The sequence below is a fragment of the Vanessa atalanta genome, chromosome 8 (assembly GCF_905147765.1).
Source record: "Vanessa atalanta chromosome 8, ilVanAtal1.2, whole genome shotgun sequence".
Lineage (NCBI taxonomy): Eukaryota > Metazoa > Arthropoda > Insecta > Lepidoptera > Nymphalidae > Vanessa > Vanessa atalanta.
This window is the reverse complement of record NC_061878.1, coordinates 5399430-5418896: the sequence shown is the minus strand read 5'-3', so window position 1 is coordinate 5418896 and position 19467 is coordinate 5399430. Positions and strand designations below refer to the sequence as shown.

Below are 19467 nucleotides of genomic sequence, written 5' to 3'. Positions count from 1 at the left end.
GTTTACAAATAGCACGTCATTTGATAGGATTTTGCGAATAGAAACCTTTCAGTTTCTAGAACATTTTACGAGGGTATCACAAATCCCCGGAATGGTCTCGTCGGTGATCAAACTTGCCGATTCTAGCCCCAAGCTCGACTTCAATTTACCCTCTCGTCGCTTGTATCGATGTAAACTGATACTTTTATTTTTCAACATTGAATGCTATATTTGTCAGATTCCTGGTACTCTTGGAATATTGATAACATTACAGATATATTTGTATATATTGTTTAGTATAAAAATTTTTAGACTGCATTGAAAAAGGCAATAAAATATTTTCTCCAATATTTACAATGAATTTGTACGTAAAATAAACATGTAGTCAAAATGAATAAATTAAATTATTTTTGTACAGAAAAAAGAATATTATGTTTAAATCATTTCAGTAAATAGCTTTACATGCAAAGTATTCTTTGTTTGTAAAGCTAAACTAAGTTATAGTCTAATAAATAGCTATGATATAAATACAGGTTTATCACGACTGCTTTAAAATGACAAATTCGTTAACCGGAATACAAAGTATAGGATAATTTAGTCTTAAACGTTTATGATTTAGTGTAAATTAAAATATTTGATAGCTGTATTTTAATAGCTTTGTGGAACGTAAATTAAACTTAATTATAATTTGAAAAAATTAAAATGGCTATATGTTTTTTTTTATAACATAAACTACTTTTTTAATGCGGGATTTCGGTTGGATTTGATAATACAGAAATTATATGAATACCAAAATAATACGATATGGTTCTATACGTCATGTCAAATCTTATGAATTAAAAAAAAAACATCGTATCTTTTAAATAAATGTCATTGGATTTTAGCTCGAGTTTTAACTAAAAACACAGACCACGTTCGTTTCACGGAAAGTTTAGTTTGAGTTAAAATTTAATTATTTCTCTTAAGTTTATCTAAGAATAAGGTCACTGCAAATCAGTTCGTGACATCCGTCCATTCGACAATCTTCGGGCTCATTATTATTTCTCGTCACAAACTCTAAGCCCATCCACCGCAGCCTCATTTTCAAGTAAATTTAATGGTTCCCATCGACGTCTTCATTATTGCCTCTACGCGGTATCGTTCGTAGACAACAGCTTCAATACTGAAGTTTTACTTAAGAACTTGACTTGTCTGCCGCCGGCACTAAGTGTTTCATCTTCTATATATTACAGAACTACTGGTAGTTAACGGGCTAAAGTTCATGTTAATGAACTAATTTGATAGACGGCTACGATTTTCATACATATGTAATATATATAGTTAAATGTCTGTTTGAATGAACGTAATAATATTTTACTTAATTTATACTTACCATTATTACTTACTTAGAGGTTTGTTTTAAATGTTGATAACTAATGAAAGGTAAAATTACTGGCACACCAAATATTAAAGCAAATCTATTCTATCATGATTTTTTTTAGATTTAGTTAGTATTTTATGACACCTAATTTTATAGATATTTTTGAATCCGATTATCTTTTAAATATTTTAATCACGAGACAAAACAACCTAATTACTCTATTTATAATATAAGCTGAAATTTGTTTTACACTATTATATGTAACTAAATTGTTTAAATAATATAACAATTATATATAATGTTCCTGTTTCCATGGTATAACGTGTAATTGTCCGGAATAATGATCACACTTTTCGATTGTATAAAAATTAGTAGCAGTCCAAAAACCTACATTAAAAGTATAACACCTCGCCTTAGTGCTTCCATTGGTATCTGGTGGCTGGTTCATTTTTTGCCCTGAGGATCGAAATTCCGATTCAACGGGGAAATGCTGCTAGCGTTTTCGCCACCATTCTATGCGGTCATGATTTGTAGAGTAACTATTTTAATTCTTATTTATATGTAGTAAAAATAAAGTGTGTATCATATATTTTGAATGATAATTTAAAATGTATTACTCCTACTACTTTATACGGTACGGCAGACAGTCCTAAATGCGTATTTATTTAACAAAGCAGCAATAGTATCAAATATAACGATTTCACAAATGTATTATCCAAACCCATCCAATGAATCCTAAGTTTAATTGGAAAATAAATACCAAATTGTTTTAATTCAAAATTAATGAAGATATAACGGCCAGTGTCATCAGGCCAGGCATAATTTTGTCGTTAATTGAACGAGACCATCGTCGTGATTGCCTCCACACAACCTCATAGCGAAATTCGATTACGGTATCCTAAATTTTAAACACCAAACTAAAAGATAAATATATTTAAACAAAATATAAAAAAAAATCTTTTATTAATATGCATTTATTTATTCTGTGAACTAAAATTAACGCTAGACGACTACATTGTTTTGTAACCAGTATTAAATCGGTTGTAAGAAACAACCAATTCAAAAACAAGAAAATAATATTTCATATTTCGTCCATTAGTGTACCTGCATAAATAAATTCAAGTAATCGTTTTTTTGTTTTAATTATTTAGTGACTGTTTCATCAGAAAGTGGAAGCCTTCTTTCTTAAAATAGATAGGAAATATATAATATTTACATGTAAAATTGGATATTTTTGAGTACATTTTTCTGTAAAATTAAATAATTTGATGAAATAAAAGTTAATTTTAGTCTATAGTTGTCAAAATGTATTAAAAAATCGTTGTTTTAATGCCATATTTAATGTAATTTATCGACTTAAATGTATTTGATTATTAAAAAGTATATTATGAGCACGCGTTATAAGAAATAATATATTAGTGCACGTGGAAGAAAATTTGTGCATATGGAATGCCTTAATTAAATGTTAAAAAAATAGTGTAACGTCATGACATACATATTATATGATAAATTCTTCTTCTTCTTCGTGTGCTTCATTACTGAAAGTCGTGCTTTCATCGATGTGTCGACTAGCTTCCTCCGCACGACTCCGTCCTCGACTAGTCTCAGGGCAGTCAGGATATTGAGTCACGTTATATTTTGAATCTGGTCATACCAGCGGGTAGGTAATCGACCGCGTGATCTTTTACGTTTGATTATCCCTACAGCAACCAGTTTATCCAGACTGTCTGGTTGTCTCCGACCAATATGACCAAAATAGCTCAGGACTCGTTGGTAGCATATAGTGGATAGTATGGTAGTAATAAACCAACAGGTCTATTGGTTTTCCACCACCACATTTCGAAAGTCTCGATCTTCTTTTGGTTAGCTGCACGGTTGACCATGATGACCAAAAATCGTACGAGTCTGGCCTTGGTGGTTTTTAAAACTTTCCTGTTTTGCCAGATTCTGGTTAACTTATAGCTGCTTTGGCCAATTGCGTACGTCTCCGATTTATCTGTCAAAATTTGATTACTTGTAAGTGATCGAAGGTACACAATTATATGATACTCATTTACAATTTGATGATCATTATAAATTAATTAGAACTCTATTTCACTTTCTCGGTAATAGGGCTTTATGCAGGCCCGTCTAGGTGGGTACAAATCAGTCTTGTGCCCCAGAAGAATTCCCTGGGAGCGACTATGGGCGGAGACCTCTCACTGTCGAGCGTCATCATACATTCGAAACCGCCAAACAGCAGTACTTAGTACTGTAGTAGATTCGTGTCTTTATCTACAGTGGCTAGTAGTTGTAGTATAGCCAGTGTAGCTATAGACACGAATCTTATTTTTCAAGGTTGGTGGCGCATTGGTGATGTGTGGAATCATTAATATATCATACCTAACATTACGAGCCGAGATGGCCCAGTGGTTAGAACGCGTGCATCTTAACCGATGATTTCGGGTTCAAACCCAGGCAGGCACCACTGAAATTTCATGTGCTTAATTTGTGTTTATAATTCATCTCGTGCTCGGCGGTGAAGGAAAACATCGTGAGGAAACCTGCATGTGTCTAATTTCAACGAAATTCAGCCACATGTGTATTCCGCCAACCCGCATTGGAGCAGCGTGGTGGAATATGCTCCAAACCTTCTCCTCAAAGGGAGAGGAGGCCTTTATCCCAGCAGTGGGACATTTACGGGCTGTTTATGTTTTATGTTTTATGTACCTAACATTACTAGCAGTCGCTCGGAACGTCGTGGCCGTATTTTTATTTGAACTTGTAAAAATTTAGAAAGTTATTATGTTAATATTTAAACTGCTTTTCGATTTTTTAGTTTTAAGACAAAGTATTTGAACTTCTATTACAATATATCATTTTAAGGGGTTTATTATATACATATTCACATTGAACGTCTACAATGTAAAACATATTTGTATAGCTTATATTATTGTTACTATCAACATTCACAGCCTCATTTTTCATAATAAATTTAATTTTGCGTTTGACCAATTACTTCAGCTTTCAGTAATTTTCGGTTAATTTAATTATAATAACGACAATTAGTCATACGACGCGTGAAATATATTCAGTCTACAGCGGACTGCTTTTATATATTTTTCCAAAGTTATATTAAATTACTTTAACAAAATAAAAACAGAATTCACTTAACTATCTAACTGAATTATATGTTTTTGATTTTTAAGAATTTTCGTCATAAACTCCATAAGTTTAGATGGTTCACTCGTTTTGTATATAAATTTGACTCGTCCGAAATTAAAAGCAAGTATATTTTATTAATTTCGATAAGAATTAATAATGTGTGTTTGATTATGTGTGTGATTTAAATTTTAATAAATATTATATAACAGTCCCTAACATCACCAATGCACCACCAGCCTGGAGAAATAAGATGTTATGTCGTTTATTCCTAAACTGAAAAACAAACATTAATAGTGAGCAATACCGTCTAAGCTCTTCCACCAAGTTACCTAGTCGGATTTTTTTACGCGTATCATTCGATAACCCACAGCCACGACATGCCGGCTCGGCCTAACATAAAACAAATACACTGAACGGATTTAAAGCGACGTGACTGACATAATTGGCCTACATAAATATAGAATTAATTTACAGGACAATAATAATACGAAAATAGTATGATAATGCAGCTAGTTGTGTGTTCGCATCAGTTTAATGCGAACCGCAGACCGCGACTCAAATCACATGCATGTTGATATCGAGACCGCAGCCCGTTTTAATTTTCGCCTTTATTCCACAGGTCTGAATAACGATCATAATGTGCGCTTACCGAAATAATGGAAAACTACACAATTATTGAGTTTATTGAGAGAACAATAGATTGTTTATTCGATGTTCGGTTTAAAGTAAGTGCCTTCATTGTTTTGAGGTTTAACAGTTTTATTATATAGTAATTAAGTGTGACAAATTATATTGATAATGATATACGAGCTACAACTGATTTTAATAATTGTAATTGTTGTAAAAACTACTTAAAATTACTCTAAATCTTAAATTGGAAATGTACAAATATCTATATCTCTTTCTCTCTCATATCTCATCTAATTTCATAGTCCAAGTCGCTTAAATTGTATTATATTGTTATACACACGCTTGAACTTGCGCCTAAATACGCCTAACAGGATTTGAACTGAGTCCATTTCATTGTAAAATATGTTTTACTTTTCTATAAAGGTAGTTAGAAGCTAAGTATCTCAACTACGAAGATGTCAAAAGAAAATAAAATTAACATAAGAAATAAAACTAGTTTTTTAACGGATTTAATCGCGTATATTAATTATTTTTAACATCCCGACGTTTCGAGCACTTTGTAGTGTTCGTGGTCACGGGCAGACTGTTTTATTTCAATGTGTAATAATCGCGAAAATCTAAGACAACATTAACATAAGAAATTATATTAATACATAAAATGAGTTTTTGTTGCTAATGCTTTTATAAATAAGATAATAGAACTAAGTAATAACTAGATTACTTCGCAGGACAAAAAAGACAAAACCACGAAGAGACTATTTCGATTACGTTCATTACGTAGCGTATATAAAAATGATTTTAACAACAAAGGAAACCCTATTTCTCGATGTTTCAGGCTAAAAACCCTTTCCAGAGAAAACGTACCTTAGTTATTGTTCCCTATAACGGATTTATGTTTTCCTTTACGAGAGCACAACTCTGTTAGAGAAATTAAAAAATAACAATAACGATAGATGTTTTTTTAGGACGAAAATACAAAAGGTTCTTTGTTAATGGAATTTATTAAGCGATGGAAAATCTTTTGAAGCCATTTCACAGCTGGTGCAAGTGTAAAGTTTTCTAATGATGGTGTGCCCGAGGCTTTGTTTCTTGCTACTCGAATTTTCCGAGAATCGAATAATCTACGAGTAGGCGGCATATTGATTTAAGCTACAAATTTGTCATTGTTCAATCGTCACCCTTAACTAGTTCATCTGAGAGGAGCAGTTTATTTATAATTTTCTATTCAACTTACTCTAATTCATTGAAATCTGACATTTATAAAATATTTCTTATAGTAGTATTTTAGCATTTAATTTTTAAAAATACTAGGATTGCTGGTCAGTTCGGTCGAATAGTTCATATCCGATCCCTTTGCCATTCGTTGGCCGCGTTGGCAACGAAGTGAAGACATGCTATCAACCCATTCTTTCATGCCTGTTCTGTATTCCAGATACAATGGCAATATATACATTCATATACAATGTACATATACATTGTATATGTATGCATATTTTGCAAATACAACCTTCACATTTTCATTTTTATAACTGCTCTTGCTAACAGTTTTTTTTTTTGAAGTTTTATGTAAATACTATTTCGCTGTATTTGTGATCTTGTAGATCATAAATTCAGCGAAACAGGAAACAATGAAAAAGCATGGCGTGAAATTGCCAACGTGTTGTCTCAAACAGGAAAGTTTCGCAATCGTTGATGACGTATTACTCATTCGTTGAAGTATTGTTGTCAACTGATGACAATCGAGTTAATCACCTCGTCGATGCTGAACTAAATGTTTTAGTTGGAATAGTATTGGGTTGGTGGTAGGTCTACGTCTGTGAAGACGTTAATTCCTGTGACTGAACTCCACTTTCATGGTTTGACCGAGAAAAAGTAGAGTGAGTGTTCGTGATGTAATTTCTTAGGCTTATATCCTATAACCTTAAAAAACGATAATTGAAAAAGTATTTCAACCCCTTAACAATTCGGGAGAAAATTACTTTAACACATCGCTTTAATTCATCGCAACAAGTGACTTGATTTAAGGACTTTCATACAAGATGATTTTTTTGCGTTTTCTTGATAATGGTACGAAATCATTCGTGCGCGAATTCGATTCGCACTTGGCCGGTTTTTTGTCAGTTATTTTCATAGAATCTATTTTTTATGTATTGATTATTTAAGATTCTATAGAACAAGCTGTTGGGTTTTAAACTGAGTGGTAATTAGATAAGAATTAAAACAAAATCAATTCCTTAGAATACAATATGTCCCAGATACTCATTGAATTAAACTATGTATTAACTAGATCCTTCAAATATGTATATGTATTTTCTCGATCACTTACCCGACCGTTATTTCTCGTCTAACTTTTTTATGTAAAACATAGAAAAAAATACTTATAACATAAAATAAAAATTAATCTTTGTTTGAAATTTCATTGATTTAATTCAATATTAAAAATAGTAATTTCAGTTTGGCACTGATTTCAGTTTGTTAATTGTAAACAGACGCTTGCTTGACGTTTAACTCCATATGTCATATCAAATTGTCGGTACATACATAGCACCGCTAATTGATGATTGAAATGAACCGATACCAGTGGCTACAAAGCGGGAATCATAACCGATAATAGCAGTTTTTTAACCAGGTTAGCAACACTGAATATTCTTGTATGTATTTAGTGCTAATAATTTTATTAATGTCGAACCCAGTGGTGTTGCTAAACATCGCAGAAAGCTGCATGAGTCGGATTTAAATCTGCCACATGCATAGTCCACCAACCACATTAGAGCAGTGTGGTGGAGTAAGCTTCAGACCCTGTCCTCAAGAGACAGGATGTCTTAGCCCAACACTAGCACATTTACAGGCCGTTGCTTTTGATTTTTATGTATAGACAAAGGTTCCTTACATTGAATGATGATTTTGAACAATAAAAGAAGTTATTTATTGCACACACATTGAAACTAATTTAATAACAGTATCAACGACTACTAATGACCTCGTCATTGTTGTTGTATATTTTATTTTCAATTCCTCGCTGATACAATCGATTCCATGGGGTCACCATCGCTCTTTATGAATCTCTTTTACCATAATAGGCTTTATACATAGTCTAACCCCAAACACTAAAACTTTTGTTAGTAGTTTCGGTTTAAAGGGTTGAATGGTCTAGTATAATATATACAAGGGGCATAACATCTTAGTTTCCAAGGTTAGTGGCGCATTAACGACGTACATTAATATTTCTATCAACGCCAATGTCCAAGGATGACCAATTAAAAAATATGACAATTGTACATAATTTATAAATTAGTACATTTCAAAATTTTCAATGTACTAATTTGGAAATTACTAGTTGTCGCCCTCGGCTTCGTTCGCGTTTTTGTCGTTGTTGGACAGGTGATAGATATAAAAAGTCAAGCTAGCTTCTAATCAAATTTCATTAAATTAAGTTCAGTCGTTTGGCCGTGTAAGAATAACAGACGGACAGACAATTACTTTCGTATTTATAATATAGTTTAGTATAGAATATATGTATAATATATTTTCCAAATTTAATTTTGTCCGCAATTCATCTTCCTATGGCCATATACGCTTTTATCCACAAAAATTTAAATTGAAATAATAGAAAAAAAAAAACCATAAATAATATCATTATACTATTTTTAATCAAAATACCTTTTTTTAATTTCTCGACGACAGTGAATCTGAACCTTTCAGTGCTGTAAAATAATTAAGATATTCATAAATATATATTTAATAAAGTTCATATTTCCTTTACAAGTGTTTTGTTTACGAAAAATATAAAAATGATTCGTTATATAAAATAAATCTGAATCAGAAACTGAAAATAATTGATATTGAACTTTTTTTCAGAAACTTTTTTTATGTTGTCGTAAACCTAATTTATAAAACAACAAAAACTGAAATAACTTCAAAGCTTTCTTACTATTAAACCAAAGAGCCATTCCTTTTCCTTTTCTGTATAGTCAGCAAAATTGTTAATATCAAAAGATGCGTTTGAATCGTCGTCGTAGTTTTTTCTGTTTATTTCTTTCAAGGATTGTACGAATGCTTGAAAATGTTCTTCCTGTCCGTGGCACTCTTAAATAAATAAATAAATATTGGACAACATCACATACATTACTCTGATCCCAATGTAAGTAGCTAAAGCACTTGTGTTATGGAAATCAGGATTAACGACGGTACCACAGACATCCAGACCCAAGACAACATAGAAAACTAATGAACTTTTTTCTACATCGACTCGGCCGGGAATCGAACCCGGGACCTCAGAGTGACGTACCCATGAAAACCGGTGTACACACTACTCGACCACGGAGGTCTTCACTCTTATAATGTCTATTGTAATCTCTGATATTTTTTCGAATAATACAGGGGTGTCGTTTAAATCATAATACGGTCTCCTCGCGTATGTCACGGCGACCGTTATTAGTAGGTGAGCAAACGTCGCAAGTTGCATTTCGTATGATTTTTATCAAATCGTACGAAATCGGCGTTAAAAGGAGGAATTAAATTTTATTAGAGATTTTATATAGTTCTCCATTGATCATACTCACGTTAACGTTTATGGTAATAAATTGTTACTACTGCTACATTCATATCAGAACTTTTAACATAAATTACTATTAGTTCAGTTAAATTAAAAAAATATATACACAATATCACATTGATATTACAAGAAATATAATAGAAAAAAAAATATTTAACATCGACAGTCTTTGCGTAATTTTCTATCTTATCTAAAATATCTGTTTTTTCTTAAATAGCGTAACATCACTCCTCCATATCTTACAGATGGTATTGCAAGTGACTAACTACTGGAACGCGATGAGTATGGACAATACTTCTCATAATCAAGTTAATATGAAAAGTATTGTCCATAGTCATAGTCATGGTCATGATTAGTTAGCCAAATATCCTTTCAATACTATTAAGTGTCAGTAAAATGTTTACCAATTAGTCATATTAAACTCTATAAACATTAGTCTGAATATATATGCAAGTTTAACCACGAACAACCACCACTAAATCTATCAAAATCTATACGCTTATGTATTTAAAATTATTCTTGTGCTTGGCGGTAGAGGATAATATATAATAACATTCTAACACAAAATCAGTAACATGTGAATCCAACCTGCATTGGAGCAGAATCGTGGAATCAGCTTCAAAAGCCACATGTATAGTCTAGTCCATATCTTTGTTTAGCTGTGATCTTAACTCCTTCTTTTAAGGTTGGTAGGAAATGTTCGCTATTATCTTAACCGAGACAACAATAAAAACTTCAATTGATTGTTAATTCAATATTCCACATGGCAGAAATCGTAATATGTTTGTAATCTGTACCATTTCTCATAATATATTGTAAGTCAGTCTTGTTTTCAATAGAATTTGCAGACCGAAAAAATAGTCATAGCAACAAGAAAATTATAGAGCATACAAAACCGAAAACATAAGTATGAGAAAAATATAAAAAAAGCGCAGTAGCTATCTACATTCAAGTGGAATTAATTGAGGAAAATTCTGAACAAATCATGTCTTGTTTATAATATATTTATGACAATACTGTGTTTAATTTATGATTACCATAAATCATTATTTATTATTGAGTACTTAAACGAACAATGCCTAGTATTCAAGTTATTAATGTATTATAAGTTACTGTCAGTAAATATATAACAAATTTCAAAATTAAACTATGATAATCTAGTCAGAATTAAATATTAAACGCGAAGTATCTATTTAACATACTTTTATTAATTTGTCATCTATATATTTATATATAGGTAGGTACTGCATAGGTATTTATACGTATAATGGAATCTTTCAACGTAATTTTAATCATATTTAAAACCTCTGATGAATTTGAATATATGTACACGTACTAATGACTGCTGATAATAAAATGATTTTACAATTTCGTTCTAGGTAGGCCTGGATTGTCACTAATAATACTTATCGATCTTACCCTTAGAGTGTTTTTAAGAAACTGAAGGTGCGAAGGGGCGCAGCACCCGCCTGCCGTAACAAACTACAGCTACATCGTGCCTGTGTTTTGATACGAATGGCGAAGGTGCAAGCCGAAGGCATTTCGTTTCGTAATTGTTTGTAAACAACCTAGTGTTAAGGTTATTTGAATTTGGGGTCAGACCGAGAAGACCAAATACAGTAGGAGAGTGGCATTTTTAACCAATTTTAAATAAGGAGAGTCTATAGCAAGTTACCCTATTCTACGAACGGAACATGAATTGACAGAAAGTCATTCAAGCCGCTTTGAGCAGGTTGAGCAGCGCCGATTAGTATTGTGTCTAGGCATTTAATTGGATGGCTAATTAGGCTAGTTGCCTGCTGGCTGCCTATAGATCTATGGCTAAAGCAAATATGTTTTGAAAAAGATAAATATGTATGTCTTCGTGATTAAATAATAATTTTTTCATAAAAAATCTTCTTAAAAAAAGTGTCCAGCAGTTGTCTACTATTGTATCTTTATGTTTCGTTAATTGTATTATGTTAAATGAAAAACATATAATATGATCATATTATATTTGATATAAAGTAATACATTTTTGCTTTTCTAAACGACGACAGATCTGGAGCTCTCACTTCTGAAAAAAATATTTTAAAACGTTTTAATTTATATTTTTTAACATTTTACTTTACATCTTAATCAACAATTCATATGTAAAACAACAATTATATGCGATGAATAATTAGATATCTGTTGATGTTTAACCAATATATAGATATATATTATGCGCAGAAAAAATATTAAATATGATGTACTACTAGGAACGCAACTTATACACATATAAAAAAATACATAAAATGATTCATGTTAAATTTAAAACACACTTACATTCTGGTTAAGAAGTCCTGTGTATTTTTCTATAAATTCTTCTGTTGTTAAGTCAGCAAATTGGTTAATTCCAAACACTGCACCGTCTGGTCTTTCGTTTAATTCGTTTATTTTTTTTAAATTTTCAACAAATGATTGATAGTGATGCTCTCTATCTGCGGGACTCGAATATTGTATCTTGTAATCCCTCATAAATGTTTCGAATAAAAGAGGAGCGTCTATTAAGTCGTAATGCGGTTTTGTCACACATGTGAATGCACCCGTAATTAGTAGAAAAGCAAAAGTTGCGAGTTGCATATTGTACAGTTTATATCGAATAGTATGAAAGCAAAGTAAAAGTGAATACATTTATTTGATGAGAGCTCTTATATAGTAAGCTAATCATCATAATAACATCAAAGTGCATGGTAATTAATGTATCAAATTATACGGCTACTCTATGGTATGCTATTTATAACCATAAATATATAATATTACTATTATGTTTGTTTAACTGTTGAACACGGATATCCTTAACCTAAATACTTTAATGTAGAAACCAGGTTAATCTAACAATTCGGCGTCATATACACAGTCAGAAGCGTTAAGCGGTAGCTTAGAACCAGGTCAGATCACATTCACGGTCCAGTTTCAGAAGAGGAACGTGAATATGATCACCGTGAATTAGATTTAGATGTATCCCTGTTAAATCCCCAACAAGTAGAAGTTTATGATACATTAATGATGAAAATGGTGTTTTTATTTCCTGGATGCCCCTGGCGGAACTGGTAAGACATTCCTCATGTCAGTAGTTTTAATCACTGTCCGTGCCCGATCCAACATTGCGATTGCAGTTGCTTCTTCTGAAATAGTCTGGTTTTTGCTACATTGTTAGAAGGGAGCTGTACGGCGCATTTAGTATTAAAATTGCCATTAATTCTTTAAACTATTAGAAAACCAACATGTCATATTGCAAAACACTCCGCAATGGCCAATGTTTTATCAGCATCGAAACTTATCATCTGGGACGAATAAACAGTGGCACAGTAACGTGGATTGGAAGCACTAAACCAAATATTGAAAGATCTACGCAATGTTTTGGAGACGCAATTATTTTATTGTCTGGTGATTTCCTCCAAACACTGCCAGTAATTCCAAGTTCAACTGCTCCTGACGAAATAAACGCTTGCCTTAAATCATCGAATCTATGTCTCTATATGAAGAAACTTTAGCTGACAAGAGAGTCGCATCGATGAATGATACCTACATCTGCTAAAGATTTCTCATTACCAGTTATTTCGAAATTAAGAGCAATTCCTAACTGTCGGTAATAGCTGAGTACCCGTCGACGAATCGAGCGGATTGATTTAATTTCCTCAGAATTTCAGTAACTTTGACTCATTGAATGATGAACTCATCAACAAAATTCCCAAACACTATTACTAACCACAAATATAATGAATGGTTAAGTGATCGAGCAATTTTAGCAGCTAAGAATAAAGGCGTAGGTGACTTAAACGACATTATTCACAATGAGGTCATTGGTACGCTGCATTCATTCAAATCTATTGACCGTGTAACAAATAAAGATGAAGCGACTAACTATCCAATAAATTTTTTAAGCTCCTTATATGTGCCTGAGTTACCATTGCACAAATTAAGACTAAAGGTTAGCTCCGTAGAAATCATGCTTCGAAACATAAACCAACCAAAACTTTGGAACGAAACGCTTTTGGTGGTAAGTAAATTAAAGAACGATGTGATGTACGTGACGATACTCAAAGGAAAATTCGAAGGTGAGGAAGTTCTAATTCCGAGGATCCCGATGAACCCAACCGATTTGACGTTTGATTTGAAACAACTTAAATTTTCAACCCGTCTTGCATTCGCCATGACCATTAACAAATCACAGTCCAATCTTTGAAAGTTTATGGTCTACTTATTTTGAATCTAGAAAATCCATATTCTTCCCATAGTCAATTATATGTGGCATGTTCACGGGTTAGAGGACCATCTTCGTAATTTGTTCTTGTGCCTGATAATAAAACAAAAAATAGAATATATAGAATATATAGAATCATTAAAATACATGTATTTTTTTATTTATATTTACTATCGTAATAAAAATTTAACTTATTAAAATGAAAAATCTTGTCATTCATTGCTTCTATGGCGAAACAAAGTTCGCCAGATTCACTAGTATAATATTAAAATAATACAGCAGATGTCATTTACATTTGCTTTGCGGTCCGTATCGCACTTACGAAACTCATTTTGAATTTCGAATTGACATTACTTTATTTGAAATTAGCTACTCGACCCGGCTTTACAGGTGTAATTTATTGATAGTTATTAATACATATATCTCTCGAGAATAATGCAGCTTTCTACTAGTGAAAAGAATTATATCATTAGTTTCGGAGATTAAACGCTTGATATAAACAATCAAATTTTACTTCTTTGTTATATTAAAAATCAGAGAAGTCGATGCATCGCAATAGTTTAATTTTTTATAATATTTGAATAACGTTTTCACTGAAACAATAAATAAATTAACCGTCACGGAACGCCCGGTTCTTGATATAAAATTCTTAAAATGGTTAAAAGCTATAAATTAAGATGAATAATTATCATTATTTTGTCGCACCAAATTATTTTAGTATTCATTTTATTGATCTCATCAGGCATTGGGTGTCTAAGCATTCTTCAGACTTCTGGTCTGATGAACGTCTCCGTGGAATGACAATGGATTTCCTCAAAGAGATTGAAGCAAGTCCAGGCTTACTTCCAGCTGAACATAAATCCGCAGCACAGTTACTGCGTCTGTTGGAACGTGCTCCGGATAGAGCTGTTGACTTGAAAGCTCTATTTATACCACCAAGAGTAAGTTAAAGAAAAGAAAAGATAATTTAATGCTGATTGTGTTCATAAATTTTATTTTATTTTATAATTCTCGTAACGATGAATAACAGCAGTAATAAATACCTGTATTTAACTGGACAATATACTTAATTAATAATTCCAATCTTGAGTTTAACTCTACAGAATTAAGTTTCTTATTATATTTGATATTACTGCTGGCAAACGTCAGCATCATCCAAACTGTCCCACTTTATAAATTTAAAAACTAAAGCATCGTATCATTTTTGTTAGTTGTAATTTCGTTGCGTATAGAAAGACAATGCTTCTATATTTAGAGAATAAATTTGATTAGCTATACAGAATTGTATACTGGATGTTTTCTAATCTAGGTTCCTTCTAAAGAGAGCGTCGAAACATTATCAGCGCTGGAGATTGCGGAACAGATGACGTACTTGGATTATCAAATCTTCAGTTCGATTCATAGCGAGTAAGCATATTTTATTTTAATCTATCAAAAACTAAAAAACACATCTGTTTCATTGGACCTTATTATTGAATGGGCTGCCTGCACAGCCCATATACATTGTACTTTAATCAATGATCCAATAAATGTTTAAGATGTCCTTGGTACCTGTAGGTACATTGACTTACTTACCCTTCAAGCCCGACTACAATAAGATATAATCATTGCTGTTTGGTGATAGAATATATCTTGAGTCGGTGGTGTATACCCAGATAGCATTGCCTGGGGCTTTGTGCAAGCCTATCTGTAATTACAACCAGTAATTACACTTCCTACGTTTGAGTCAAACTACTGTGCTTCTAAGTGGATTATTAAAGAAACCTGTGTATCACCATGCACTTGTGTACACACACATTAACACCTGTGTATCTTTACACTATTGTGCGTTATGTCTCCTGCGTAGTTTGTACGTAGCTTGAATGTAATCGGCCAGGAGAAATAATCATCAGTGATGAGTTTGATAAATTATATATGTATAAACACTTCTCTCAATTTATTGTATTATATCTATTCCAATATGAGATAAAAATAGTTGAATATACCGAATATTACCACTAGTCACATCCAGTTAATTTGTATCCCATTCATTTGTTCTACGAAGGTCAAGTGTTATACTCATAAATTAAAGATTTACTTTTAGACTAAGGTATTGTCTTATTTCAAGTCTATGTATGTCACTGGGTAAAAATAATATCTCGTTAATGTAAATGTCCTTTTTGAGGAGAAGGATATACTTTAAATTAGTTCTCCACGCTGCTCAAATACGAACGTGGAAGATTCTTAATAAATTGCACCTAAATAGGACTATTATTATCTTTGGCCGAGTTTAATTATATGGATATTCATTATACAGGGAGTTCTTGGGCCAAGCTTGGACGAAAAGCGACAAAGCGGTGCGCGCGCCACATATACTGATGATGACGGCTCATTTCAACCATATCTCAAACCTCGTTATATCGGAGATTCTGAAGAAGTACACCCTGACTGGTAATTATTTCAATCATTAGTATTAAATTATTTACCTAGAATGAATCAAGGATTAACAGTGGCTCTCCCTTAGGTTCCGCCAATCTGAAGAACGACCCAAAAGCGCGAAAAATTGCCGAAAATCGTAAGATTAGCTTAATAAATCAAATTGTACTATAATTGTTGATGAGAGATGTTTTGTCACCAGATGACCAATCTTATTTAGTCTGCTTTACTCACTTGTAACCGAATCACAACCAGACTCAAATATAACTCAATCTGGCTGTATCTTAGACTTAATATTTAAAAAAAAAACATATATGAATACAACGTATTTAAACAATTATAACTATAGGCGTTAAATATATACGTTATACAACAATTCATAATACGTAAAATATTGAAATTAATGCTTATTAAAATAATTTATAATTAAATAAAAGCCATAAGTGAAAATATACCAGCGGGTTCTACGTCTACAGAAGAGCCATTCAAAATCTTTAAAAAATATAGGTATGTAAAAAAGTTCTCAATAGATTAACTAAAATTTGACTAGAAATTATGATTGTTTATCAAATTTATATGATACATTCAAGTATGCTTTTGCCTTTATACTTTTCAGAAGTTAAGGAACTTGTAAAGAGTTTGATAAAATGGCGGTTTATGTAATATATACAAATGATGTGTTATGTTTTTAGTGAAATATTTTTATCATTATCACAGTATCTGGTTTATTTTACAGAAATGAAACTACGATTTATATTTTAGTAGTTAGAATAAAATCAGTTTCGCCTTTCGTTAAAAAAGCCCTCGCAAAAGTCTAGACTCAGGTAGTCCTTAAAATTTTGATAGTATATACAATTGTTTATTACTACAATTGAACTGTGGATTATGATTCATACTAATATAACAAAATCCGAAAGTAACTCTGTTTGTCTGTTACGTTTTACCGGCTGAATAATTGACGCGATTTTGATGAAATTTGCTACGGAGCAATACTAGGCTCGTATTTTTCCCCGTACTCTACTATTTTTTTTTTTTATTAAAAACAATTCTTTATCCCTAGCAACAATATTTATAGCAATTTAAATCCTTATAATGATATTTATTCGATAACACAATGAAAAAAAAAACGTTTATTTTCAATCTTATATTCATTATCAGTGTGTCTAAATACTTATATGTATCTCATATATAAATTCAAAATTATATAAAAGATGTTCCTTAACTTAAACTGTAGACTGTGGAAGAGATCGCTATGTTTGTGGGCAATATAGTGAATTGAATGAATGAACGAAAATAAATTAAATACTATGTAAATGTTGTATTGGATGATTTTACATTCACAGTACTTCTTATTCGTTTTACTTTCAATATAGCTTGTGAAACCTGAAAAATAGAAAACTTACCTACGTATAAAAAAATATTCGAAAATGTATTCGAAACTATTGCAGCAGTTTTATTAAAGCAAACTGAGGAAAATTTGGTACTAATTGTGTCAAGTTATGTGTTAAATTTTAGGTTTAATCATAATACGTAAATACAACTCAACTTATCCACTCAGAATAAACATTTTTTTTATTTGACTTAAAATAACAAAAAGAAATTTATTTTATAATATGGTTACAACATTTAAAAAAAAAATTGTTTATCTGTGTTCAATTTCTTTCATATCGCTGATTCTGTGTCTATGGAAAAACGATATTTCACGTTATCGTTGAATACGAACAACACGGATGGATGATTCAGGTATCGCAAGTGAATGCCATATTTTTTAACACTTCTGTTCTTGAAATTTTGATCTCAACCCAATAGTTAATCAAAAGCCTTAGTTTCAAATACATCCCAATCCACGTCCTAAATAGCAGCCACTCGACGCATCTGATAAAACAATGTTAATATATTTACGTCAATTTTGAAAAACATTTTGAAAAACAATTTTGAAAAACAAAAAAAAACTAACAAATATATGTCGGCGCAAATAATAAAAAGACTTTGATTTGACTTTTTTTAGAGGCAAAGTGCGTAGTTGGCTGGCCGACGGCGTGGCAGTTCGCACTAACGGAACGTCGGGGCCAGCGCGGAGTCGGGAGACACAGTTCTCGGTCGACAAGCGTTGGGTGCACTCGCATTTCTCCGACGGAACGTCTGCCTCGGTTACTTTAAACACATATTATCTAGATAAAGACTCGTGATTAAATTAATATATTGTGATTAATGTGATTTATTATTGTGCTAATTGTGAACCAAATTAAATTATAGACGATTATTGTGTTTGTGTTACTACCTACCCTTATTAGTCGATAATATTACCATGTCTGATACGAAAGATAATTACAGTCGTGACGATCTTCCGATATGTATCACATATGTGATCAAAGCAGCTTCAAAAGGTCTTAAACTCCGAGACGACCTCCGTGGTCGAGTAGTGTGTACACCGATTTTCATGGGTACGCCACTCCGAGGTAGACAAAGTTCATTAGTTTTCTATGTTGTCTTGAGTCTGGGTCTGTTGTCCAATATTTAAACTGGTCGCTATTATGTTAACCGAGGCAACAATCAGTACAAAGATTGTTAATTCAATATTCCACATGACAGAAATCCTAATATGTTTTTCATTTGTACTATTTATCTTAACATATCGTTAGTAGTAAATGAAAAATTTAAATGGAATTAATTAATTCAAAATATGAACAAATCATGTTTAATTGATTTTTGTCAATATTTTTCCTATCAAGTCAAGTAACATGAATTATATAATTAGGAATCCATGCCGCTGAGGCATTTTCAATAATACCCACTACGGCTTCATAAAAAGTATAAAGTTAAAATAGCATTTATATTTTATAGAGTCCCAAGTTAGCGTGAAAACACTTGTATCAGAAGGACTCGCTCCTCCATAATAAACGAACCAATAAAAATATAGTAACAATACTTCAAATAAAACATATATATGTGTGTGTGTGTGTATGTATGTTAAATAAAAAACCAAAGAATTATCAGAGCTTGTCTACTATTGTATTATGTTAAAAGATAAACATATAATATGATCATATTATATTTGATATAAAGTAATACATTTTTGTTTTTCTAAACGACGACAGATCTGGAGCTCTCACTTCTGAAAAAATATTTTAAAACGTTTTAATTTATATCTTTTAA

At 31.9% G+C, this 19467-nt stretch overlaps 1 protein-coding gene across 2 annotated transcripts; it reads left to right on the top strand.

The window, feature by feature from the left end:
- The first annotated feature begins 5133 nt into the window (after nt 1-5133).
- Nucleotides 5134-18586, top strand: LOC125065795 (ras-specific guanine nucleotide-releasing factor 1-like). 2 transcript variants are annotated; one of them, XM_047673621.1, is made up of 6 exons: nt 5134-5208; nt 14639-14837; nt 15206-15303; nt 16193-16326; nt 16400-16450; nt 18320-18586. In XM_047673621.1, the coding sequence occupies exons 1-6, from the start codon at nt 5195-5197 to the stop codon at nt 18469-18471; spliced, it is 648 nt and encodes a 215-aa protein (XP_047529577.1). In that variant the 5' UTR covers nt 5134-5194; the 3' UTR covers nt 18472-18586. The 2 variants fall into 2 exon arrangements, with proteins under 2 accessions (XP_047529577.1, XP_047529578.1); XM_047673622.1 differs by lacking the exon at nt 16400-16450.
- Nucleotides 18587-19467: the final 881 nt, after the last annotated feature.